The sequence below is a fragment of the Megalobrama amblycephala genome, linkage group LG1 (genome assembly GCF_018812025.1).
Source record: "Megalobrama amblycephala isolate DHTTF-2021 linkage group LG1, ASM1881202v1, whole genome shotgun sequence".
NCBI classification, from domain to species: Eukaryota; Metazoa; Chordata; class Actinopteri; order Cypriniformes; family Xenocyprididae; genus Megalobrama; species Megalobrama amblycephala.
The window spans coordinates 911,409-933,526 of NC_063044.1; the positions used below are offsets into that span (position 1 = coordinate 911,409).

A 22,118-nucleotide genomic window follows, 5' to 3' on the forward strand; every position below is an offset into this window, starting at 1 on the left:
TGACAGCGCCACGGCTTGTCGGACAAAGCAACAGTAACTAAGGGGGGCGAGTCTTTGCGAAAGGTCAATTAGTTTACAACAATGATGGCTGTTGAAGAACTGAGATGTGTAGATTCCGCCATCGCGTCCGTTATAGAAGATATCGACAGCGCATTAATTTTAAAAGAGGAACAAAGGACCGCGATCAAGGCATTTGTCGATGGGAAAGATGTCTTTGCCGTCCTTCCTACGGGATTCGGCAAAAGTTTGATTTATCAGCTGGCCCCGATGGTCGCTAAGAAGAGTTCTGTTGACAACTATGCGTCGCTCAACATACGTCACTTACTCTGTAGCTCTGATTGGTTGTAGGTCTATCCAATTGAGGTCTTTCCTGGATCGGTTGAAATACGCCCCCATAATCAAAGCCCAATGGAGCAGTATCAGACTCATATTCGAACTAGAATTGAGTATGACCACGTCAGGCTAGGGGCAGGGCGTAATTGGGCTAGTTCTCATTCATTTGGGCGGGGTTTTTATTTATTTATTTATTTATTTATTTAATTAATTCCGTTTCAACTATACACATTTCGTTTTGGGTGGGTTTTGAGTAAGCTTTGGGCCTTAACTTTTTCTGGGACCCACCTGGCAACCCTGTTTCATGCTCACTACTGCGCAGGTCCCAAATCAGCACAAGATGTCAGTGGAAACGCCATATTTTCTGCAAAAAAAAAAAGGAGGCGCGTCGTTCATATCTTTTTACAGCTTATGCTCCAGGTCGTCGTGCTGATGCAAAAGTCCTTGAACAGTTATTGATAATGACGTTAATGATCAGATAAGTGTATTGCGATGCTTTAAAAAAAACAACAACAAAAAAAGCTTCCTTTTAGGCTGTTGTTTTGTGATGATGAGAAATCGAAAGTAAGTTTGTGAGCTGCCTGTAGCACGATGGACGAGTTGTAATGTCTTGGTTTGTGTCAAAAAAGAATCTAACAAATATCAGGCATGATTATATGTATATGTATTATATGTATTTATGATGTGAAGAGTTATCCTGAAAATGAGCCCATGTTATTTTTATGAACCTTTTGTTGTTGTTGTTGTTGTTGTTGTCAACTCAAGATTCATCATTATATTTACTTCATGTCCAGGTTGTTTTGAGCAGCTGAATTTCTTCATCAGGAAGATCTCAGTGTTGATCTGTTTTCAATGGCAGTTTAACCGCAGTAATGTCAGAGGAGCGAGGAAAAGACTCTCTCTCTAAGATGACTGTCTCAGAGAAACAGAGGTGAGACTGCAGCTGTTTTCACAGTCATTTTAAACACTACTGAAGTGATACAATTGTAGCGTTACAGAGTAAGTTTTAGTGTTTTCTCAAACAGTCATCATCAATCAACAGTCATAAACTTTTAGTATTAATTTCATTACAATGTGTGCTTTAATGAAATCATGATAAACTAAAGTGATCATAACAGCAGCACAGCAGAAGGAAAGTAAATAAAATTCAGAGTTAGTTTATAAAAGTCTCTATAAATGCAACAAACACTCAGGAATAAAGTGAAATGAAGAAACTGGCTTGTTCAGAGTCCAGTAGAGCTGTAGAGTCGAAAATTAACCTCAGTTACAACTTTTTCTAAAGTCTAAACTTTAGATTCTCTGCCATAAAAGGCATTTTACATTCATAAGGTCACAGAGGTTTATTGACTGAGGTGTTTAAACATTTGGGATCTTCCAGGTGTCACAACTTTGTTCTTGTTTTCATGTTGCTCTAAATTCAAAGAGTATCACAAGATCATGATTATTAATACAGTATTTATCTTGAATTAAATGTGTGTTGCTTTGTATGAAAGTGCCTGGATTATGCAGTTGCTCGTCTATTAGACCATCAGAAATCATGTCTAAAATGTATTACAGTTATATATTGTGTTAAACTATTGTTTGCAACATTAAACCTCTTCAAATGAGACTGAAGCACCACAATTAGTAAAATTCTTAATTCTCTTTCCTCTTTGTTTTATAAGGAAAGCTCCTAGTTTTTGTGCGTACGTACACTTATAGGATGAAATCTCCGGAAAGTTTTATTAATGAGTCTGGAGGTGATTTGAGTATAGTGAACTCACTGTCATGTTCATCAGACCAGTTTGAGATGATACTCTAAATTCTGACCCTGCCATCTCAGACAACATTTTTTCAATCTTCTATGATCTAATTTTGGTGAGCCCATGTGAATCGTAGCCCCAGATTTCTGTTGTTAGCTGACAGGAGTTGAACCGGTTTGTCTTCTGCTGCTGTAGTCCATCTGCTTCAAGGTTTGACTTGTGCGTTCTGCAGACATTGGTTATAAAGTGGTTATTTGCGTTACTGTTGCCTTTTATCTTGAACCAGAGTGGCCATTCTTCTCTGACCTCTGGCATCAACCAGGCATTTTTGCCCACAGGACTTCCACTTACAGGACACTTTCTCTTTTTTTTTCAGATTATTCTCTGTAAACTCTAGATATGGCTGTGTGTGAAAACCAGCAGTTTCTGAAATACTCAGACCAGCCTGTCTGGCACCATCAAAAATGTCACATTTAAAGTCACTTAAATCTCCTTTCTTCCCGATTCTGATGATCAGTTTGAACTTCAGATATCACTGTTGCATTTGCGTTTTACTATTTTTGTTTATTTTGAGTAATACTGAAACTGTCAGTCAGTAAATGGGAAAACAATGTAACTTGTGTTACTTGTTTGAAAAAAAAAAAAAAACTGACATTTTGTTGTAAATTTAAAAGCAATGTGTATTTTACTAGTTACTTGAAAAAGTAATCTGATTGTGTAACTCACCTTTCTTGTAATGCATTAAAAAAATGTGTGAACTTTAAGTAATTAAAAATGCTTTCTGCTTTGTGTCATTAGTGTAAAATCAGGCTCAGGTGTGTCCAGCTCTGCGTCTGTCAAGAGTAACCGGTCAAAAGATGGTGGCATGCCAAATTTCAGAGAGGAAACACCTCCAGCTACTGAAAGGTATTTCATGTGTTTTGTGTTACAGCATTGCATTAGCTTAATATATTTGTGACAGAAATGAACTAGATGAATTAAACCATTGAACACAATGACTGCCAGTAAGACTTCTTCTTTATTTAACATGGTGTGAAGCTCCTTTCCAGTAACACAGTTACACAAGCAGAAACAAAGAGACATGAATTCACCATGGAAATAAAGCTTAAACCAAACATAAATACGTCCCATCTATCCTTTATTACTGAGACAAAATGCATGGCTATGATGCATTTAATTACCAATTGTAACATTAAATATTTTCAAATGACACTTAAGTATCTCCTGTAATAAACTGTTTTTCTCTCTCTGTTCTTTGTGTCATTAGTGTAAAATCAGGCTCACATGTGTCCAGCTCTGCGTCTGTGAAGAGTGACTGGTCAAAAGATGGTGGCATGCCAAATTTCAGTGAGAAAACACCAGCAGCTATTGAAAGGTATTTCATATGTTTTGTGTTACAGTATTGCATTAGCTTAATATATTTGTATTATTTGATTTTGTAGACCACAAGATTCTTCTATCTCGGCTTGAACACTCGATTGGTATCACTGGTACAGTGTTGAAATGGTTCCAATCTTTTTTGTCAAACAGAAGATTCACAGTCAGTTTAGGTGTTCATTTATCCTCAGTGGCCCACGTCACCTGTGGTGTACCCCAAGGATCGATCTTAGCACCGTTATTATTTTCGCTGTACGTTACCCCTGGGATCAATTATGCATAAATTTGAGGTGTCGTATCACTGCTACGCGGACGACACACAACTTTACATACCTATTAAACGTAAGGATAACTCGGCATACAAGAGATTAGAAGCTAGCCTGCATGAACTCAAATTATGGCTTACAAATAATTTTATGATACTCAATGATGATAAAACCCAAATCATTCAGTTTGGGCCAAAAGAGCACCCAGATGAAGATTCTATTAACCTTGGTACCCTCACACCTTATCTTACCTCTGATGTTAAAGATCTAGGATTTCACCTAGATAATGGTCTTAAATTAGACAAGCAAATCAACACCATAGTTAGTACCAGTTTTTATCATATTCGCAAATTAGCTAAAGTCAAACCTTTCCTAAGCAGGAAAAGTTTGGAAACAGTCATCCATGCTTTTATCTCAACTCGACTCGATTACTGTAACTCTCTGTACTCTGGGTTACCTCTCTCTTCCATCTCTCGCCTTCAAATGGTCCAAAATGTGGCAGCCCGTCTACTCACAGGTAGCCACAAACATGACCATATTACACCAATCCTACGTTTTCTACACTGGCTGCAGGATGATGCGTTCTTTTTCTCTTTGTTAAACACTTTTTGTCTCAACAATGTCTCTAATATTTCCTTGAAAATGCAGTATATTTTATTTGCTAACAGGAACCACAAGAATTTCAAAGAGAGTCTCATCAGTACCTTCCAGGTAGGGAAAATGCATTTTCATAATATTTATGTGTAATATTTCATAATATTTAAGCATGTGTTACTGAACCACATTTCTCACAGATACTCAGTAGGACATTTATATTTGCTTTTAAGAAACCATAAACTAAGAATCGCTATGCAAGAAAAAAAAGTGTTGTTTTTGTACTTTTTATATAATAAAACTGACATGCTAACATGTTTTTTAAAGCTGGATTCTTTTACAAATATTGCTGCAAATAACTGCATTACTAAATAAATAGTTTTAACCAAATATGGATGTGGATTTGGATTAATTTTGTTAATCTGACTCTTTTTATTATTATATTTCTTTTGTAGGATATTGAGAGCAAAATAATCAAATTTCTGAAGAATGAGCTGGAAATGTTTAAGAAAATATTACAAAAAGAGAACACACATCACTTTGTGAAGGACTTTAATGAGAATAGATGCTTTATCAAAGAAGCAGCTCTTGATCTCACACTACATTATCTGAGAGAGATGAAGCAAGATGAAGCTGCTAATGCTCTAGAAGGTAAGAGACTCACGACCATCTGTCAGATTGTCACTTAGAGTAATTTTAGACAAAATATCTTAAAATATCCTAATTTTTGTTCCTGTGTTTAGATGAGCTGTTCTTCATTCATCAACTAAAATGTGGCCTTAAGAAGAAGTATCAATGTGTGTTTGAAGGAATTGCAAAGCATGGTGACTCCACACTTCTGAATAACATCTACACAGATCTCTATATCACTCAGGGTGGCAGTGAACAGATCAATACTGAACATGAGGTCAGACAGATTGAAGTTGCTTCCAGGCGTCATCAATCTCAAGAGATACCAGTTGAATGCAAAAAATTGTTTGAAGCACCTGAACAAGACAAGAAGATCCGAACTGTACTGACAAAAGGAGTTGCTGGCATCGGAAAAACCATCTCTGTGCAAAAGTTTGTTCTGGATTGGGCTGAAGGAAAAGAAAATCAAGATATCCGCTTCATATTTCCTCTTCCGTTCAGAGAACTGAACTTAAAAGAGAAGGAAAAATCAAGTTTGATAGATCTTATAACTCAGTTTTTCCCAGAGACTAAAGGACTGAATCTTACAAGAAGGAATGATTTCAAAGTCCTGTTCATCCTTGATGGATTGGACGAATGTCGCCTTCCTCTGAAGTTTGATTGTAATGAGACGTTGTGTGATATATCATCACCAGCCTCTCTAGATGTTCTCCTAACAAACCTCATGAAGGGAAATCTGCTTCCTTCTGCTCTCATCTGGATCACCACCAGACCAGCAGCTGCCAGTAAGATTCCTCCTGACTGTATTGACCGGGTAACAGAGGTCAGAGGGTTCAATGATGCACAAAAGGTGGAGTACTTCAAAAAAAGATTCACAGATGAGAAAATGGCCAAAGAAATCATTGAACATGTTAAAAAATCAAAGAGTCTCTTTATCATGTGCCACATCCCAGTCTTCTGCTGTATTTCAGCCACTGTTCTCCAGAACATTTTGGAGGAGAAAAGAAATAATGATCTGGAAAACAATAAGGCTGATGAGATCTCTAAAACACTGCAGGAATCAAATATTGAAGACACTCCCAGGACTCTGACACAGATGTACACACACTTTCTCCGCTTTCAGATCCTGCAGAGTCATCGAAAGTACAAGGGAGGATACAGACCTGATGTTTACTGGGATGAAGACGCCATCCTTTCACTGGGGAAACTGGCATTTCATCAGCTGGAAAGAAACAACCTGATCTTCTATGAATCAGACCTGGAAGCCTGTGGTATTGATGTCTCTAAAGCATCAGTGTATTCAGGCATGTGTACCCAGATCTTTAAGGAGGAAACGGGGATCACTGTTGGTACCATGTACTGCTTTGTTCACTTGAGCATTCAAGAGTTTATTGCAGCCCTTTATGCTCATCTGTTTCTAGACATTGACAAGAAAAGTGTGTTTGATCAAGAGTCTACAAAACAGGAAAACAAAATTGAAACCATGATTGATTTGCTCAAGACTGCAGTGGACAAGGCGCTCAAGAGTGACAATGGACACTTGGACCTTTTCCTTCGATTCCTCCTCGGTCTGTCACTCCAGTCCAATCGGCAACTCTTACGGGGTCTGTTGACACAGCAAGACGACAATGACCAGAGCAAAAAGGAAATAGTTCAATACATCAAGCAGAAGTTAGAAGAGAATCTGTCTCCAGAGAGATCCATCAATCTGTTCTACTGTCTGAATGAACTGAACGACCAAACTCTGGTGAAAGAGATCCAGACCCACCTTAGCAAAGGAAGTCTCTCATCTGCTGGCCTTTCACCTGCCCAGTGGTCTGCTTTGGTCTTTGTGTTGTTGACATCAGAGGAAGAGCTGGAGGAGTTTGAGCTTCAGAAATTCTTGAAATCGGACGAGTGTCTCATTAAATTATCAGCAGTCATCAAAACCTCCAAAAGAGCTCTGTAAGTCAGTTAAAGCAGTTTGTCATGTTTTGTTCTCATCTGAAAAATGCATTTATTTTTATTGTTCTATAGTGACATATTAATTAAAGCTGCAGTCTGTAACTTTTTTTGGTTAAAAATTATTCAAAATAAATTTGAGCAAGTACATAACCATCCAGTGTTCAAAACTATCTCCTTATCTTAGCCTCCTTTACCTAGTTACCTTATTTTCTAGTGAAAATTATTATTTTGGTCATGCATCCAAGACATATAATCTGTGATTTCGAAGTACAATATCCACACTGATATGGTGACTGACAGCAAACATTAGATTCATCCAATGAGGAGCCATGCCAATACACAGCCCATGTAAAGATGATAATTTCACAAATAACTGCAATTGCAGGTTTCAAACAGAGATGGCAACAGAGGCAAAACTTATGGATTGCAGCTTTAATATTACATATTAATTCATTGTCTCTATTAATCATATTCCACATATTTTCCTCATTATTTTCCATAATGTAATGATAAAAATTAAACTTTCATATATTTTAGATTCATTGCACACCAACTGAAATATTTCAGGTCTTTTATTGTTTTAATACTGATGATTTTGGCATACAGCTCATGAAAACCCAAAATTCCTATCTCAAAAAATTAGCATATCATGAAAAGGTTCTCTAAACGAGCTATTAACCTAATCATCTGAATCAACTAATTAACTCTAAACACCTGCAAAAGATTCCTGAGGCTTTTAAAAACTCCCAGCCTGGTTCATTACTCAAAACCGCAATCATGGGTAAGACTGCCGACCAGAAGGCCATCATTGACACCCTCAAGCGAGAGGGTAAGACACAGAAAGGAATTTCTGAACGAATAGGCTGTTCCCAGAGTGCTGTATCAAGGCACCTCAGTGGGAAGTCTGTGGGAAGGAAAAAGTGTGGCAAAAAATGCTGCACAACGAGAAGAGGTGACCGGACCCTGAGGAAGATTGTGGAGAAGGACCGATTCCAGACCTTGGGGGACCTGCGGAAGCAGTGGACTGAGTCTGGAGTAGAAACATCCAGAGCCACCGTGCACAGGCGTGTGCAGGAAATGGGCTACAGGTGCCGCATTCCCCAGGTCAAGCCACTTTTGAACCAGAAACAGCGGCAGAAGCGCCTGACCTGGGCTACAGAGAAGCAGCACTGGACTGTTGCTCAGTTTTGCATGTCATTCGGAAATCAAGGTGCCAGAGTCTGGAGGAAGACTGGGGAGAAGGAAATGCCAAAATGCCTGAAGTCCAGTGTCAAGTACCCACAGTCAGTGATGGTGTGGGGTGCCATGTCAGCTGCTGGTGTTGGTCCACTGTGTTTTATCAAGGGCAGGGTCAATGCAGCTAGCTATCAGGAGATTTTGGAGCACTTCATGCTTCCATCTGCTGAAAAGCTTTATGGAGATGAAGATTTCGTTTTTCAGCACGACCTGGCACCTGCTCACAGTGCCAAAACCACTGGTAAATGGTTTACTGACCATGGTATTACTGTGCTCAATTGGCCTGCCAACTCTCCTGACCTGAACCCCATAGAGAATCTGTGGGATATTGTGAAGAGAAAGTTGAGAGACGCAAGACCCAACACTCTGGATGAGCTTAAAGCCGCTGTCGAAGCATCCTGGGCCTCCATAACACCTCAGCAGTGCCACAGGCTGATTGCCTCCATGCCACGCCGCATTGAAGCAGTCATTTCTGCAAAAGGATTCCCGACCAAGTATTGAGTGCATAACTGAACATAATTATTTGAAGGTTGACTTTTTTTGTATTAAAAACACTTTTCTTTTATTGGTCGGATGAAATATGCTAATTTTTTGAGATAGGAATTTTGGGTTTTCATGAGCTGTATGCCAAAATCATCAGTATTAAAACAATAAAAGACCTGAAATATTTCAGTTGGTGTGCAATGAATCTAAAATATATGAACGTTTAATTTTTATCATTACATTATGGAAAATAATGAACTTATATATATATATATATATATATATGAGCAATATCACACGGGTAGCCGTGCGATATGGCTGTATATCAGCACGCTGTGATTCGTCCGTAGGCATGAGGCCGCAGGCCGAGTGCCGTAGGTAATCACAGCGTGCTGATATACAGCCATATCGCACGGCTACGAGTGTGATAGTGCGTTTATACAACAGTTCGACGGCACGAGTGTGTAAATAAATAAGAACAACAACGGAGTGTCTTTAAAACCCTCTTTTGTGCAGCACTACTTCCTTCCGCCACGGATTCAAATCTCAATTTGACAGTTGGACCAAGCCTCCGTTACTAATTCTAAAACGTCACTTCAGAACTAGTAACGAAGGAACGTTTCAAAACTCAAGTTGTCAGTTGAACCAAGCCTCCGTTACTAACTCTAAAACGTCACTTTAGAACTAGTAACGAAGGAACGTTGAGTCGCTTCATTGAAACACATTGAATTTTGTACAGTGTTAGAGAGAGCGAGAGCGAGAGAGAGTAGGCTATTACCTGTGTCTGGTATATTGCATTACATTCATTCTTCAAGTCGATGTCCATAATATTATATCCTTTATAGACCTTATTTACCAGAGAAACAAGCGCGCCGCCATCTTTATAAAATTGTCTTTGAACTTCCGTTTTGCGGTAGCTCTGTACATTTCTATGGCATTGCTGTCAAAGAATAATTAGTTGGTTAAGTGGATTTACTTGTTGTAGAGTTAATGAAAGTTATCATGAGCATTGTTATGTTCAAAGCAGATGTCTTAACAAATGTCAGTAGACCGGGAAGATTTTAAAACGAGCAGTTCATTCTTAAATGTAATATCGCTGTGGAAATACAAACCGGAAATCAAAAGACAATGAGCGCAACGCTGAAAAGGGGCGGGGCTACATAAGGTCTATACAAGTCCGTTTGAATGTCCGCTGAGGAAAGCGATCTTTGTATTTGTCCTTTTAATTTTCCATAACATCCATTACACCACAGGCCTAAAACAACTTCCTTTTGCAAAAGTTCCTTTCAATTTAAAAGTCTCTTGCGCTTCACTGACTCATTCTCCTGTAAAGTGTTGCCGCCATCTAATGGCGTATTAATGTAATGTTCACTCAATCCATATTACTTAATGGACATATTTATATAAAATCATATTTATTAACAATAATATTTAGAACAACAAATAAGCACAATTGTACAGTTCAGTAAAACATAAAGCACTAGTAAAAAATTAGGTCACCATTTACGCTTGTATGTGGGTTTTACAAATATTTAACGAATGAAAAGGATTTTAAAGAGCGTGTGACAAAACCTCCTAACTCCATTGGATCCTCAAACTGTCAATCAAGCCTCATTAATCTGCCTCACCTCCTGAATGAAGTGCGCACGCAGTTTGAACATCTTTAAAGATTGCCCGTTCTATGTACTCAAATTGAATTATGTCTCATGTTTAACCACTATAAGAGCCAGCGGCAAATCCCGGAGGCACTGGCCGAGATGAAGCTGTTGTCGGCGGTTACAGAAGCACTGTACGGCCGCTAAAGGCCTGGAGCTCGCATCTCCGAAACCGTCAAAACAAATTGTAAAAAAGGCGCTATTATTAAATATAAGTCACATAATTCAGGTCTAAACAACTACATTCTCGCCTAAAAAACTATTAAAACTACAGTTCGTGGTACAAGAAGTAGTATTTGTAAAAAATACTTTTACTTTCTGACCCCTGGACTTTACACCTATGTTCACTGTACTTACTGTACAGTAAATACTTACTGTATTTACAGTTTATTTAAAAAGAATTGAAAATATATTTAACATTTAAATACTGAAAAATGTATGTGTTCCATCTTATGTGATTTGATTTATTGCCCTTGTAGGTTGAATGATTGTAACTTAACAGACAAAAGCTGTTCAGCTCTGGCTACAGTTCTTGGATCAGATACCAGTCTGAAAGAGCTGAACATGAACAATAATAATCTGCAGGATTCCGGAGTGAAGCTGCTCTGCACTGGACTGAGGAGTGTAAAGTGTGAAGTGGAGATACTGAGGTAGATAATGTGACAACAAACACACAAAAAAAAAAAAAAAAAAAAAAAAACACAAAATAAAGGTACAAATTTATTTTAGATATTCTTTACAAAACATATATGTAAGACTGTTGTTTGGATGTAACTACATTCACAGCCACAAAAACACTGTAAAGTTTCAGGATTGACAACCACATTTAAATGCAGGAGCAAGTACTATAAAATATTGTTTAATTTGTGTGTGTGGAGCATGACTCTCTCCCAAAACTTTGATGATTGACACCTGATGGCTGCCCATGAGGCTGACATATTCAACAGTTTTAACTAGAGCATAAAAGATGGAGGCATCGTGTTTTTCTTGGAAATTATATAAGCTTGGCTTATAAAGCGATTGAGTTATTAAAGTAAGCAGGTGTGGGTCTTTATATTTTGCTCTTATTCTTTTTTTAGCATAAAGCATTTGGATTTATTATGTTTTATTGTGGGCTTGTTCTTCACTGTTTTTCTAGCAAGATCTGGTGAAACGAATGAGTCAAAAACCTCATCAGAGCCAAAGATTTTTGCAGTCCAAAGGCTTTATGAACTGTTTATTTAAATTTGGGTATATGCCATTTCTTGGATTTGGGTTCCAAAAGGGGACGCAAGTTAACAAATTAAGGTATTAGTTGTTATTAAAGTTTATTTATAATACTGTTGAACTTGACAGTATTTCCTGGTTATTTCTTTGCATTGTCAAAGAAGCCAGAGAAAGCCAGTGTCTCAGTTGTACGCAAAGGTGTTATTAATTTGCTGAAAAAACAAAGAAAGACAGAAACAAAGTAAAGATGAATTTGACTGATAACAATTTTTTTCCCCCTCAAGGTTTCTATAGATATCGCAATATATCGATATAATGAGTTCTTTTGGCCACAATAATTGTGGTGTGAAAAATCTGATATTGTGACAGCCCTATTCAGGAGTTAGTTCGGTTGTAGAATGTGGTTGTCACTCCCATAAATGACTGAACTCTGTTAACAGAACAGGAATAAGCACTAAAAGGTCAACTGACAATCGAATTTAGCTGTAGTATGTTAGTGGCCTAAGAAATGTCTACTACTCCAAGGTAACAGAAGTTTTACACTTATTTCTTAAATGTTTAGTAAAGAATGAACAAAATAACAAAAACTATAGTCATGAAATAAACTCTTTTATCTTTTCAGATCGCATCACATATACAAATCCCTTTACAAAGTGCCATGGGAACTCAAACTATCTTTACTTAAAATTTTCTTATACCGAGCATGTTCATTTCCTGTCATCTGTTGGAATATCCGAAAGCAGGTTTTTCCTAATATCTGTCATTATTAGCTGAAAATAATTTACAGATGGGAAAAGCCACTTTAATTTAAGAAGGTCTAGCCTATATTTTAAAGATCTTTCTAACTTTTACCCAGCCTTAAAAATAACAGTTCTTGTAATTGTTTAACTATAGCATTTATTACAATAAGGATTTGATTAGCCTACAAGCAAGAATTTTGATGGCTCCTAATTTACCATGCTTAGGCCAATGTTAACTTTTTTTCTTTCTTTTTTTCATCTATAGCATTTGATATGAAAAATATCAACACTGAAACTATAGTTACAACATGCCACAGTTGTAATATAAATCTTTAGTGAAAAATCTATTCTCTTAACAGATTATCTATTCTAAAATCTACAAATCTAAATTTACCACAATAAATAGCATACAACGTGATAAATTCTAGTAAATGTTGTCATCATGAGTTTAAAAAGCTTGCAGGATGATATTTTCCCCTCTTTTCATCAGTCATTTTAGTGGCTGTTTTAGATCATGTTCGACTTTCTTCGTAGCTTTTTACTATATTCTCCATAGAATCCAAATGGGTCGCACATTTTATCATCAGAGTCACATACGAAGCAACGTCTTGTGAAAATCCCCCTGCAATCAAAATTAAAGTTTTTTAGCTTTTAGTATGAATATGTCAGCCTTAAGGTTATGAATAAGCTGGTGTGTTCCAAAACAATAACAAAATTTGCATTTAGTTGATATAAGCATTCAAAACTTATAGTCTGTCACTTCCAATACTAGTTGAGTCCCGCCTCCTCCTACACTATAAACTGATGCTGAAGCTGCAGCTGAAATCAATCATTTGTTCATACATTTAGTAGTTTCTATATGGTGAATGGCACATAGTGCACTATATAGAGGATAGGGAATGATTCAGACAGTGTAAATATGCTTTTCATTGAGGTGAATGAAGTCTGTTATCGTGTTAGTGTCAGACAAACCGCCGCAGTGTGAGTAGAGTCTGCTCCGGTTCAGAGATACGAGAGTACAGAGCATGTGCGAGTCGGCACAGACCACAAAACGTTTGGACACATTTGATACAAACAAAACGGTTAGAAATTAGAAAGAAGCCAAAGAGCTCAGTGGCTCTGGCCAAGCTGTGATATAAACAAAACGCTATTGGCTATTTAAAAAGGGGTGGGGCTGTTTGATATATCCCGCTCTGTCTTCCAGTTTCAGTTGAGATTACGTCAACACACTGAATAATGCTATGCGTTTCAAGACACTTCAGCGGGCCCTTAACACTTTTGGAGTGCGCTGGTGAATGCGCCTACGGTGATTTGCGTGTCAATCATGCAAAATTAAACAACTGGGCTTTCAGTCAGTTATATTGCACACAATGCGCAGCCAATTGATCCATTCCATTCGTACAGCTTATAAAAGCTCTGAATGCACAATGTATTCAATCAATTAATAGTCTGATTCTATGTTTCGGTAAGCGTTCAGAGTACCGGCAACATGTGAGAAGTGCCGGTACGCAAGAAAAAGTGAAGGTACAATACAGAAGTGCCATCCATACTGGCCCATTTTAAGCACTGGACACACACACAAATCTCATATTGATTAGTTGTATAATTGTATTCATAGCTAAGATTTGGATGTTTTCACTTTGTTTCTACAGGTTTCATCACATTTGTATTACTCAAGAAGGTTGTGCTGCTCTGGCGTCAGCTTTTAATTCAAACCCTTCAAACCTCAGAGAGCTGGATCTGAGTGAGAATAAAATAGGAGACTCTGGAGTAACACAAATCGCCTCTCTACTGGAAAATCCACAGTGTGCACTGCAGACACTCAGGTTTGACTTTTGTTAATGTAAATATGAATCAATAAAGATGATACCTAAAGCTGGTCTGTAAAAAAAGTTTCAAATGTTGGTACGCATAGTATTTGGCAGGTACTATATTCATCAGTGAATGCATTGGTGCACAATATGCATAGAAACGCTACACAACTATAAACATATTGATGTCTTTGAGGTGCTGGACATTATAAATGTCCTAATGGTGTAATGCTGATAATGAAATATAGTTTTTATTAATTGAGTAATTGATTACAGTTTTATTATTTAGACTTTCAGACTGCAGTATCACAGAAGAAGGTTATAAAGCTCTGGCTTCAGCTCTGAGATCAAACCCTTCACACCTGAGAGAGCTGGATCTCACAGGAAATGATCCTGGACAATCAGGAGTAAAGGAGCTCCTTAATGTACCACAAAAACCAGGCCGTAAACTGACACTGAGGTGAGGCATGATGAAATAAACTATATGTTTGTAGTAGTATTATTTCGGACCCACTTTATATTAAGTGGCCTTAACTACAATGTACTTACATTTAAATTAATCATTTGATACAATGCACTTATTGTGTACATACATGTTTCTACATTGTACTTATATTTTAAAAACACCTGCATGTAATTACATCTTTAATTTCTGTAATTACATTTATAATTACTCTGTTGACCCATCCCTTAACCCTTGCCACTACCCTTAAACCTACCCATACCACCAAAGCTTTCCCTAACCTCACCCGTATCCCACCTCAATAGCTGCAAAAGTGTTTTGCAATTCAATATGAACCCAATAAGTACATTGTACTTATTTTTTGATGTAAGTACATAGTAGTTAAGGCCACTTAATATAAAGTGGGACCATTATTTCATTTACACAATATGCTATTGTATTAAAGTGTCTGACTACTGGGAATTTTAAGCAGAATATATTATGCTTCCCTTCTGCAGGTTTTTGAGTCCTGATGCAGAGAAAGCCTGTCAGTATGTGAATAAAGTTGTGGGTAAAAACCCATTACTCCTGAATGAGCTGAATCTGAGTGAACATGAACTAGGAGACACAAATGTAGAGTATCTCTCTGCTTTACTGAAGGACAAACACTGTCAATTCAACACACTGACGTGAGTATTTCAGTTTAATTTGTTAAATTATTTTAGTGTTGTGTTACTTAGTTAATATTTCTACAGGTCTGTGAAAAGAAGTTAGACAGTAATGATTTAATAATTTACATTATTAATTCTATATAGGGAGAAAACCTACTTGTGAAGACATCACGAGATTCACAACATAAGATTTCTATATCATTTTTATATTAGAAAATTACATAAAACAAGTTTATATATATTTAGAAAGAAAGTAATTAGAAAGGGATTTGAAAGAATCAATGTAAATAATGTTCAATATAGACAGAGAGTATGTTTGCTTTTGTGAAGGTGCACACACTCGTTCTTGATTGTCATCCTTAATCAACTGTTTTTTTTCTGTCTCACTTTTTCTCTTCAGGCTGTTTAACTGCAGTATTACAGAGAATCAGTGTTTCATCCTGACTTCAGCTCTGAAATCAAACCCATCACACCTGAGAGAGCTGAACCTCAGTGGGAATGAACTAGAAAACACAGGAGTGAAGCACTTATGTGACGTACTGAAGGATTCACACTGTAAACTGGAGAGATTGAGGTCAGGAACATTCACATACAAGAAAGTGTTCTGGTGTTTGAATGAAACAGAATGAAGAGTTTAGTTTCTTTTCTTTCAACAATACTCAAAAATAGAAAAACAACAACAGTTCTGATAGAATGGTCAGATGGTACTCAGTTCACTCAAAGTACATTACAGATGTTTCATTCCACATCAGATATTTTTTCCTGAGTGAGATTCACAACCCCAAAGTTAAAGTTTTACCTCACAGTAGAACTGGGCTGGTGTTGGAGTGTCCAGATATTGCAGGGTAATTAAAGGGTTAGTTCACCCAAAAATGAAAATTCTGTCATTTATTACTCACCCTCATGTCGTTTCACACCCGTAAAACCTTCATTAATCTTCGGAACACAAATTAAGATATTTTTGTTGAAATCCGATGGCTCCGTGAGGCCTTCATAGGGAGCAATGACATTTCCTCTCTCAACCAATTTTTTTTTCTTTACTGAAAATGTTCCATTGCGACATCCGACAGGTTTTCCCAGATCGCATCACATATACAAATCCCTTTACAAAGTGCCATGGGAACTCAAACTATCTTTACTTAAAATTTTCTTACACCGAGCATGTGTTACGGTAGCTGGTATACAAAGCACACGACGAGGAGATAGAGTGAATATAAGTCTTTACTTGTAGAGAAACAGGAATCCAAAGGAACATACACCAACGTAGCACAAACAATACCGGACAACACAAGACTAGAAACACAGGGTATATTTACAAGGGACTAAGGCTACGTTTACACATGGGCGGCTATTTTCATAAACGGACATTTCAACCTCTCCGGTTTCAAAAATAACATCGTGCACAAAAGTTTTAATTTACACGTACCCGTGTATATATGACGTCAAGAGTGTAACGAGCAGTTCAAGCCCACGTAAGCCAATCAGAATCCCGAAAACAAATCCCGAATTCCTCTTGAAGTGATTCGAAGTTGTTGCAAAATTGCTGATCTACGAGCACTCATTCATCTCTGCTCCTCAACATAATGGAGCAGCTGTATTTGCAAATGCAAACACACGAGAAGAGTTTGCACCAACATAAATGCGACTGCTACTCTAAACGCTTCCATGATCACATGTAAACATAGGTGCGAGCTCTGGCGCATACTGTGACGTTGGCTGCCTAAACACCCGTTTGTCTCAGTTTACATGCAAACGTGCAAACGAAGATTTTCAAAATCTCCACTCTGGCCGGAGTTTTTAAAAAGACTCGTTTTCTCCGTTTGCGTGTAAACGAAGGGCGCAAACAAAGGGAAATGTCTCCGTTTTTCAATATAACCATGTACGTGTAAACGGGGCCTAACAAAGGAACTAAACAAGGTGATGGGATGATTAACAAAACACAGGTGGATCAAATGAACTAATCAACAGAACGGGGAAACTAGGTCACAGGGGCAGACAGAAACATGAGGCTCTGTAACAGCATGTTAATTTCCTGTCATCTGTTGGAATATGCGAAAGCAGGTTTTTCCTAATATCTGTCATTATTAGCTGAAAATAATTTACAGATGGGAAAAGCCACTTTAATTAAAGAAGGTCTAGCCTATATTTTGAAGATCTTTCTAACTTTTACCCAGCCTTAAAAATAACAGTTCTTGTAATTGTTTAACTATAGCATTTATTACAATAAGGATTTGATTAGCCTACAAGCAAGAATTTTGATGGCTCCTAATTTACCATGCTTAGGCCAATGTTCACTTTTTTTCTTTCTTTTTTCTTTCGTGCAAATCCCCCTGCAATCAAAATTAAATTTTTTTAGCTTTTAGTCTGAATACTGACACATTTGATACAAACAAAACGGTTAGAAATTAGAAAGAAGCCAAAGAGCTCAGTGGCTCTGGCCAAGCTGTGATATAAACAAAACGCTATTGGCTATTTAAAAAGGGGTGGGGCTGATTGATATATCCCGCTCTGTCTTCCAGTTTCAGTTGAGATTACGTCAACACACTGAATAATGCTATGCGTTTCAAGACACTTCAGCGGGCCCTTAACACTTTTGGAGTGCGCTGGTGAATGCGCCTACGGTGATTTGCGTGTCAATCATGCAAAATTAAACAACTGGGCTTTCAGTCAGTTATATTGCACACAATGCGCAGCCAATTGATCCATTCCATTCGTACAGCTTATAAAAGCTTGAATGCACAATGTATTCAATCAATTAATAGTCTGATTCTATGTTTCGGTAAGCTGTTGGGGATTAACAGTTTAGGACCCTTGAGACCAGATATGTTGAATAAAGACCCGGAGTCAAAGTTTTTAAAAAAATAAATTGAAGAAAAATTTAATGAAGAATAGTTTGCAGTTTCATCAGCAGAAGCCAGCTTCATGTCTCAAAAGGAGTTCGTAGGCCGCTCTGCGTACATTCACATTTCCACAACAATTATACTCTAACAGAATCAACTAACTACGTCATTACTTCAGGTTGAATGATTCTGATTGGCTAAGAAAAATAGACAAGATTAGAAATTTTCCACACATGGACAGATAGTAAGAAGCATATCTCCCTTCATCGCGGTGATGACGAGGGGGACCCTGGATTTAGGTACCGGATGTCCTTTTGGGGTCATGATGTGGCGTCTGCTGGTCTCAAGCAGAATGCCAGTTGTCCAGTACAAAGGGACCTGCACAAAACTCTTAGCGCACATACACAGATACACATGATTCACAGCTTCTTCAAGGCTGAAGTTGATCTGAGCTCTGCTCTGAGCAGGAAACTTTCCCCAAAGCATACTGATAACATGTTATTTTCTCTCAGTGAGAGGTACAGAGGAAAATAAACGCTTTAACATACATTGAAGAAGTCATTCAAATATTTTAACAGAAATATAAATGTTGATTAATAACTTAAAAGATATATATTGAAGCGGCAGTGGATTCCAGAATCCACCCCTTCAGTCCCCCCTTAAAAGGCCGATGTGAAGTCTTAAACACCACATCTGGCCTTAACAATTTAGGCCGCTTCAAAATTTAACATTGCTCACCCATGCTCCCCTGGCATGTTACAATTGTATAAAATAGACAATAGGTTTTCCCTTGAAGGACTACAGAATATTCTACAGAGCACATAGTGCATTATTGATCTTCAGTACTTACACATAGTCGTCTTTATCAATCTTTGTTATTCGGTTTTATCATCAAATTCCTTGACTACAAAGCAAATACATATTTATTCTCTGGAAGCCGGGCTAAATGAGCAAGCACTGTTACTGCATTCCTGGCATGGGCCAGACCCTCAGTCACTCCTCAGATACTAAATACAGACATTGCCTGTAATCATAAACACCAGGATCTATACACTGGTGTTTAGAAAAATATAATTTCCAATTCATTATATATTACAAGGTGATGGATCGCAAATCCACTCCTTTCACTATACCTTTATAGATAATTTTTTATATTAAAAACAAAATTGTGGTCTAATTCAAAATAAACAACAAAAAATAAATAAATAACTAAGACCATCATAATCCATCTAAGTATTGTAAGTTTCTTAAATCATTGTTCAGTTTACAGACATAGCATGTACCACCTTAATTGAAGAACATCTTTTAAATCTCTTTTTTTAAACACCTTTAAAAATAGAAATAAAAGAAAACAAATTTACATGACCGTTTCAATTATCATTTTCAATAAAACATAGAATTGTTACTTTTACTTAATAATCCTTTTGTTAAGATTTCTTTTCACAACAGATCCATTATAGCCCACAAAAAAATAAACAATATAAATAAAAATAAACATAAACCTAAACCTTTGAATTTCAAAACATTTCGTTAAAAACCTTTCATCAAAATGAAATAATCATCAAAACATATAAATTTAGTTAGAGTAACAATTTCTTTGTCTTGACTGATATCTTTATCATGACATTCACTGTTAATAATACTCAATACCTAATTATTATTAATCTGAAACTCAATTTTCACAACATTTCACAGTATTGAGACTGTCAAAAGTACAGCATTCAAAATAATTTAATAATAATTAAGACTTCCTTTAAAGTCAGTTTTAAACTCAAGTTTCTTGTCAATTATAACTGCATAGGCTGACCAAAATCTTAATGATCAAAATCTTAACCCTCTTCTTTGGCAGGGATCTTTTTCATTATTACCCACTGCCCCAAAATTATCAAACAAAAACACAAATGGACAGATTTTCTTCCATAACACTTATAAATTATACAAATTTGTACTATAAGACATTATCAATTTCTTTAAAGCTGCTTTTGAAACAGTTTCTCTTTTTTTTTCATCATAATTTCAACTGCTTATAATTTTGTCACTCTATCCCATTGAATTGTTAGTCTGCAGATCTAAAAATATATTATCGTTACTGTCTCCAGTCCCACTTATCTCTATTTTTTTTTTGCAGAAACCAAATTATTGTTTTTCTCAAATCCCTAGGTTGCACAAACAGCCTGATAGCTTCTTTCACCTTCAACGCTTATTACATAAATTATATTTCTCTAGGCATCTAATGTCATGCATCCATTTAATGGATGAAAAATAAAACTTTTATCAGTTATATTCACTCCTCCTTTGTTTGCCCACCGGCCTGACATAAATTTGAGGGGTTTCTCTGGATAATTTACTAGTGACTTAGCCAATGTGTCACTTTGTCTCTGCCATCAAATCTTATAACATTTACGTTTATCATTCTGATCAAACAAATAAGACAGTGTTTAAATTTAGACCCTCAGTTGAATTTAGACAAGGGTTTTTAACCCATGGACGGCAATCTTCAATTACACAATTCCAATTTATATAAATGTTCTTAAAAATACTAATCCAGAGAATAATTAAAATCAACATCATAAATGACAAAAGTCATAATTACCATTAGCAGACAGAGCTGGATATCCAATCCACTTAAAGCTCGTCCCATGTTCTGTATCGTCTTTTCATAAGATTCAATCCGAAATATCGGCTTGTCAAAATTTGTCATTTCACTTAACCCATCTGTAATGATAAAACACTCATTCCAGAGGTTAATGACATACACACACTGAGGACAGATTATTTCCCCAAACTAACACATACAAAACATAAAGTTCAGTCAGCCTCACACACACTAGACACATGCATATGAACCGCTCATTGTCAATGTTAGCTTTTTGTTTTAATTCTGAAAACATATTTGAGCTTAACAATTTTCCTGTAGGTTTTACTCTTATTCAGTCTCAGATTATGTCTCTTCACTATAATTTGTTTTCAGAAAGGTCAGCTGGGTTGTTTTGGTTCTAATCTCATTGTTTTGTTTAAGCTTTAGCAGACTGATAACAGACAGACAGAGCTCCATCCTTTTCCTCCACTCAAGCAGTCTCTCTCTCTTACTGCACTAATAATCTTTTCAACAGAATCAAAAGTCTGTAACTTAGACAGAATTTAATATTAAATTATTATATAGAAAGCGTGGTCATTCACAAAGGTTAAAATGTACATTTTTTTTTTTAACTTCCAAATAAAAGCCATTACCATCATCTAAAATGTTATGCTAGTAGCCATTTTTGAGGTTATCTTTAGTTTAACTGCTGAATGCACTTATCTGTCTCTTGACTCTTCAAAATCAGTCTTTATCTTTAACCACCACCATGTCTACGAATTATTCTCTGCCATGTCCAATGACCTGCAGGAGTAAAAACTATAATACAGACAATTAGTTCAAAATCAACATAGCCTCATGAATTCAGGGATTCGCAGTACTGTTGAATCTAAAACTTCTATACAGTCCTTGCCAATAGGGCAACCAACATCATGTTACTAAACTTTACTCTGGTCTCCCCAGAAATTACGGACAATCACCTCATGGTCTCAGTCGGCTCTTGAAAGCTCATTCCCATCAGCTCTTTATCAATAATCTTCTTCTCCTCAGGGTCTTGTCCCCTGGCATAGTTGTGGACTTGTCACAATGAAAAACAAGCCATCTTAGGAATGCGGTTTTTGGTGAGTGGTATAGAGGAACATTTTTGGGGCAGACTGCTGTACCTCTGACAGCTCCCCCCTTTTGATGCTGCTGGCCTCACAGACATCCGCTCAACTCTCATACCCATCTCACATAAACACCTCCCTCCAGGGTAGATGCCCAGTGGCGGCGGCAACCCCCTGCCTTAGGTTGTCCTCTGTATGGCCAAAGAGGATCTTACCCGTCATTAAGAAATCACCTCGTGCACACTGGTACCCGCTCTTTCCCATTCCAGATCTTTGACAGTTTTCTTCAACAGAATCAGGTGTTTTCTGGAGCTTAGGGAAGTTGCATTCAAGAGCCACCAGAGCCATTGGACTGCCTAATAGTGTTAAAACATGGAGACAGGTTAATGACAGCAGTATTTAATCACTAAAATCATTAGACTGCATTCTCTCAGCAGTAACATATTAGTGCTGAGATTGTTCTC

At 37.1% G+C, this 22,118-nt stretch overlaps 1 protein-coding gene across 5 annotated transcripts in view; it reads left to right on the forward strand.

Moving 5' to 3' along the window:
* Nucleotides 1–527: 527 nt before the first annotated feature.
* LOC125244424 overlaps nt 528–22,118 on the forward strand; it is a 95,960-nt gene continuing 74,369 nt past the window's right edge. For 2 of the 5 annotated variants that reach the window (XM_048154713.1, XM_048154581.1), the window contains exons 1-12: nt 529–897; nt 1,128–1,264; nt 2,874–2,981; nt 3,343–3,450; nt 4,387–4,429; nt 4,768–4,963; nt 5,056–6,886; nt 10,740–10,910; nt 13,859–14,032; nt 14,307–14,477; nt 14,978–15,148; nt 15,531–15,704. In XM_048154713.1, coding sequence (XP_048010670.1) covers nt 1,206–1,264; nt 2,874–2,981; nt 3,343–3,450; nt 4,387–4,429; nt 4,768–4,963; nt 5,056–6,886; nt 10,740–10,910; nt 13,859–14,032; nt 14,307–14,477; nt 14,978–15,148; nt 15,531–15,704 — 3,206 coding nt within the window. In that variant the 5' untranslated portion in view covers nt 529–897; nt 1,128–1,205. Of the gene's footprint in view, nt 898–1,127; nt 1,265–2,873; nt 2,982–3,342; nt 3,451–4,386; nt 4,430–4,767; nt 4,964–5,055; nt 6,887–10,739; nt 10,911–13,858; nt 14,033–14,306; nt 14,478–14,977; nt 15,149–15,530; nt 15,705–22,118 lie in introns of all 5 variants that reach the window. The other 3 variants (XM_048154647.1, XM_048154534.1, XM_048154801.1) reach the window with 3 other exon arrangements.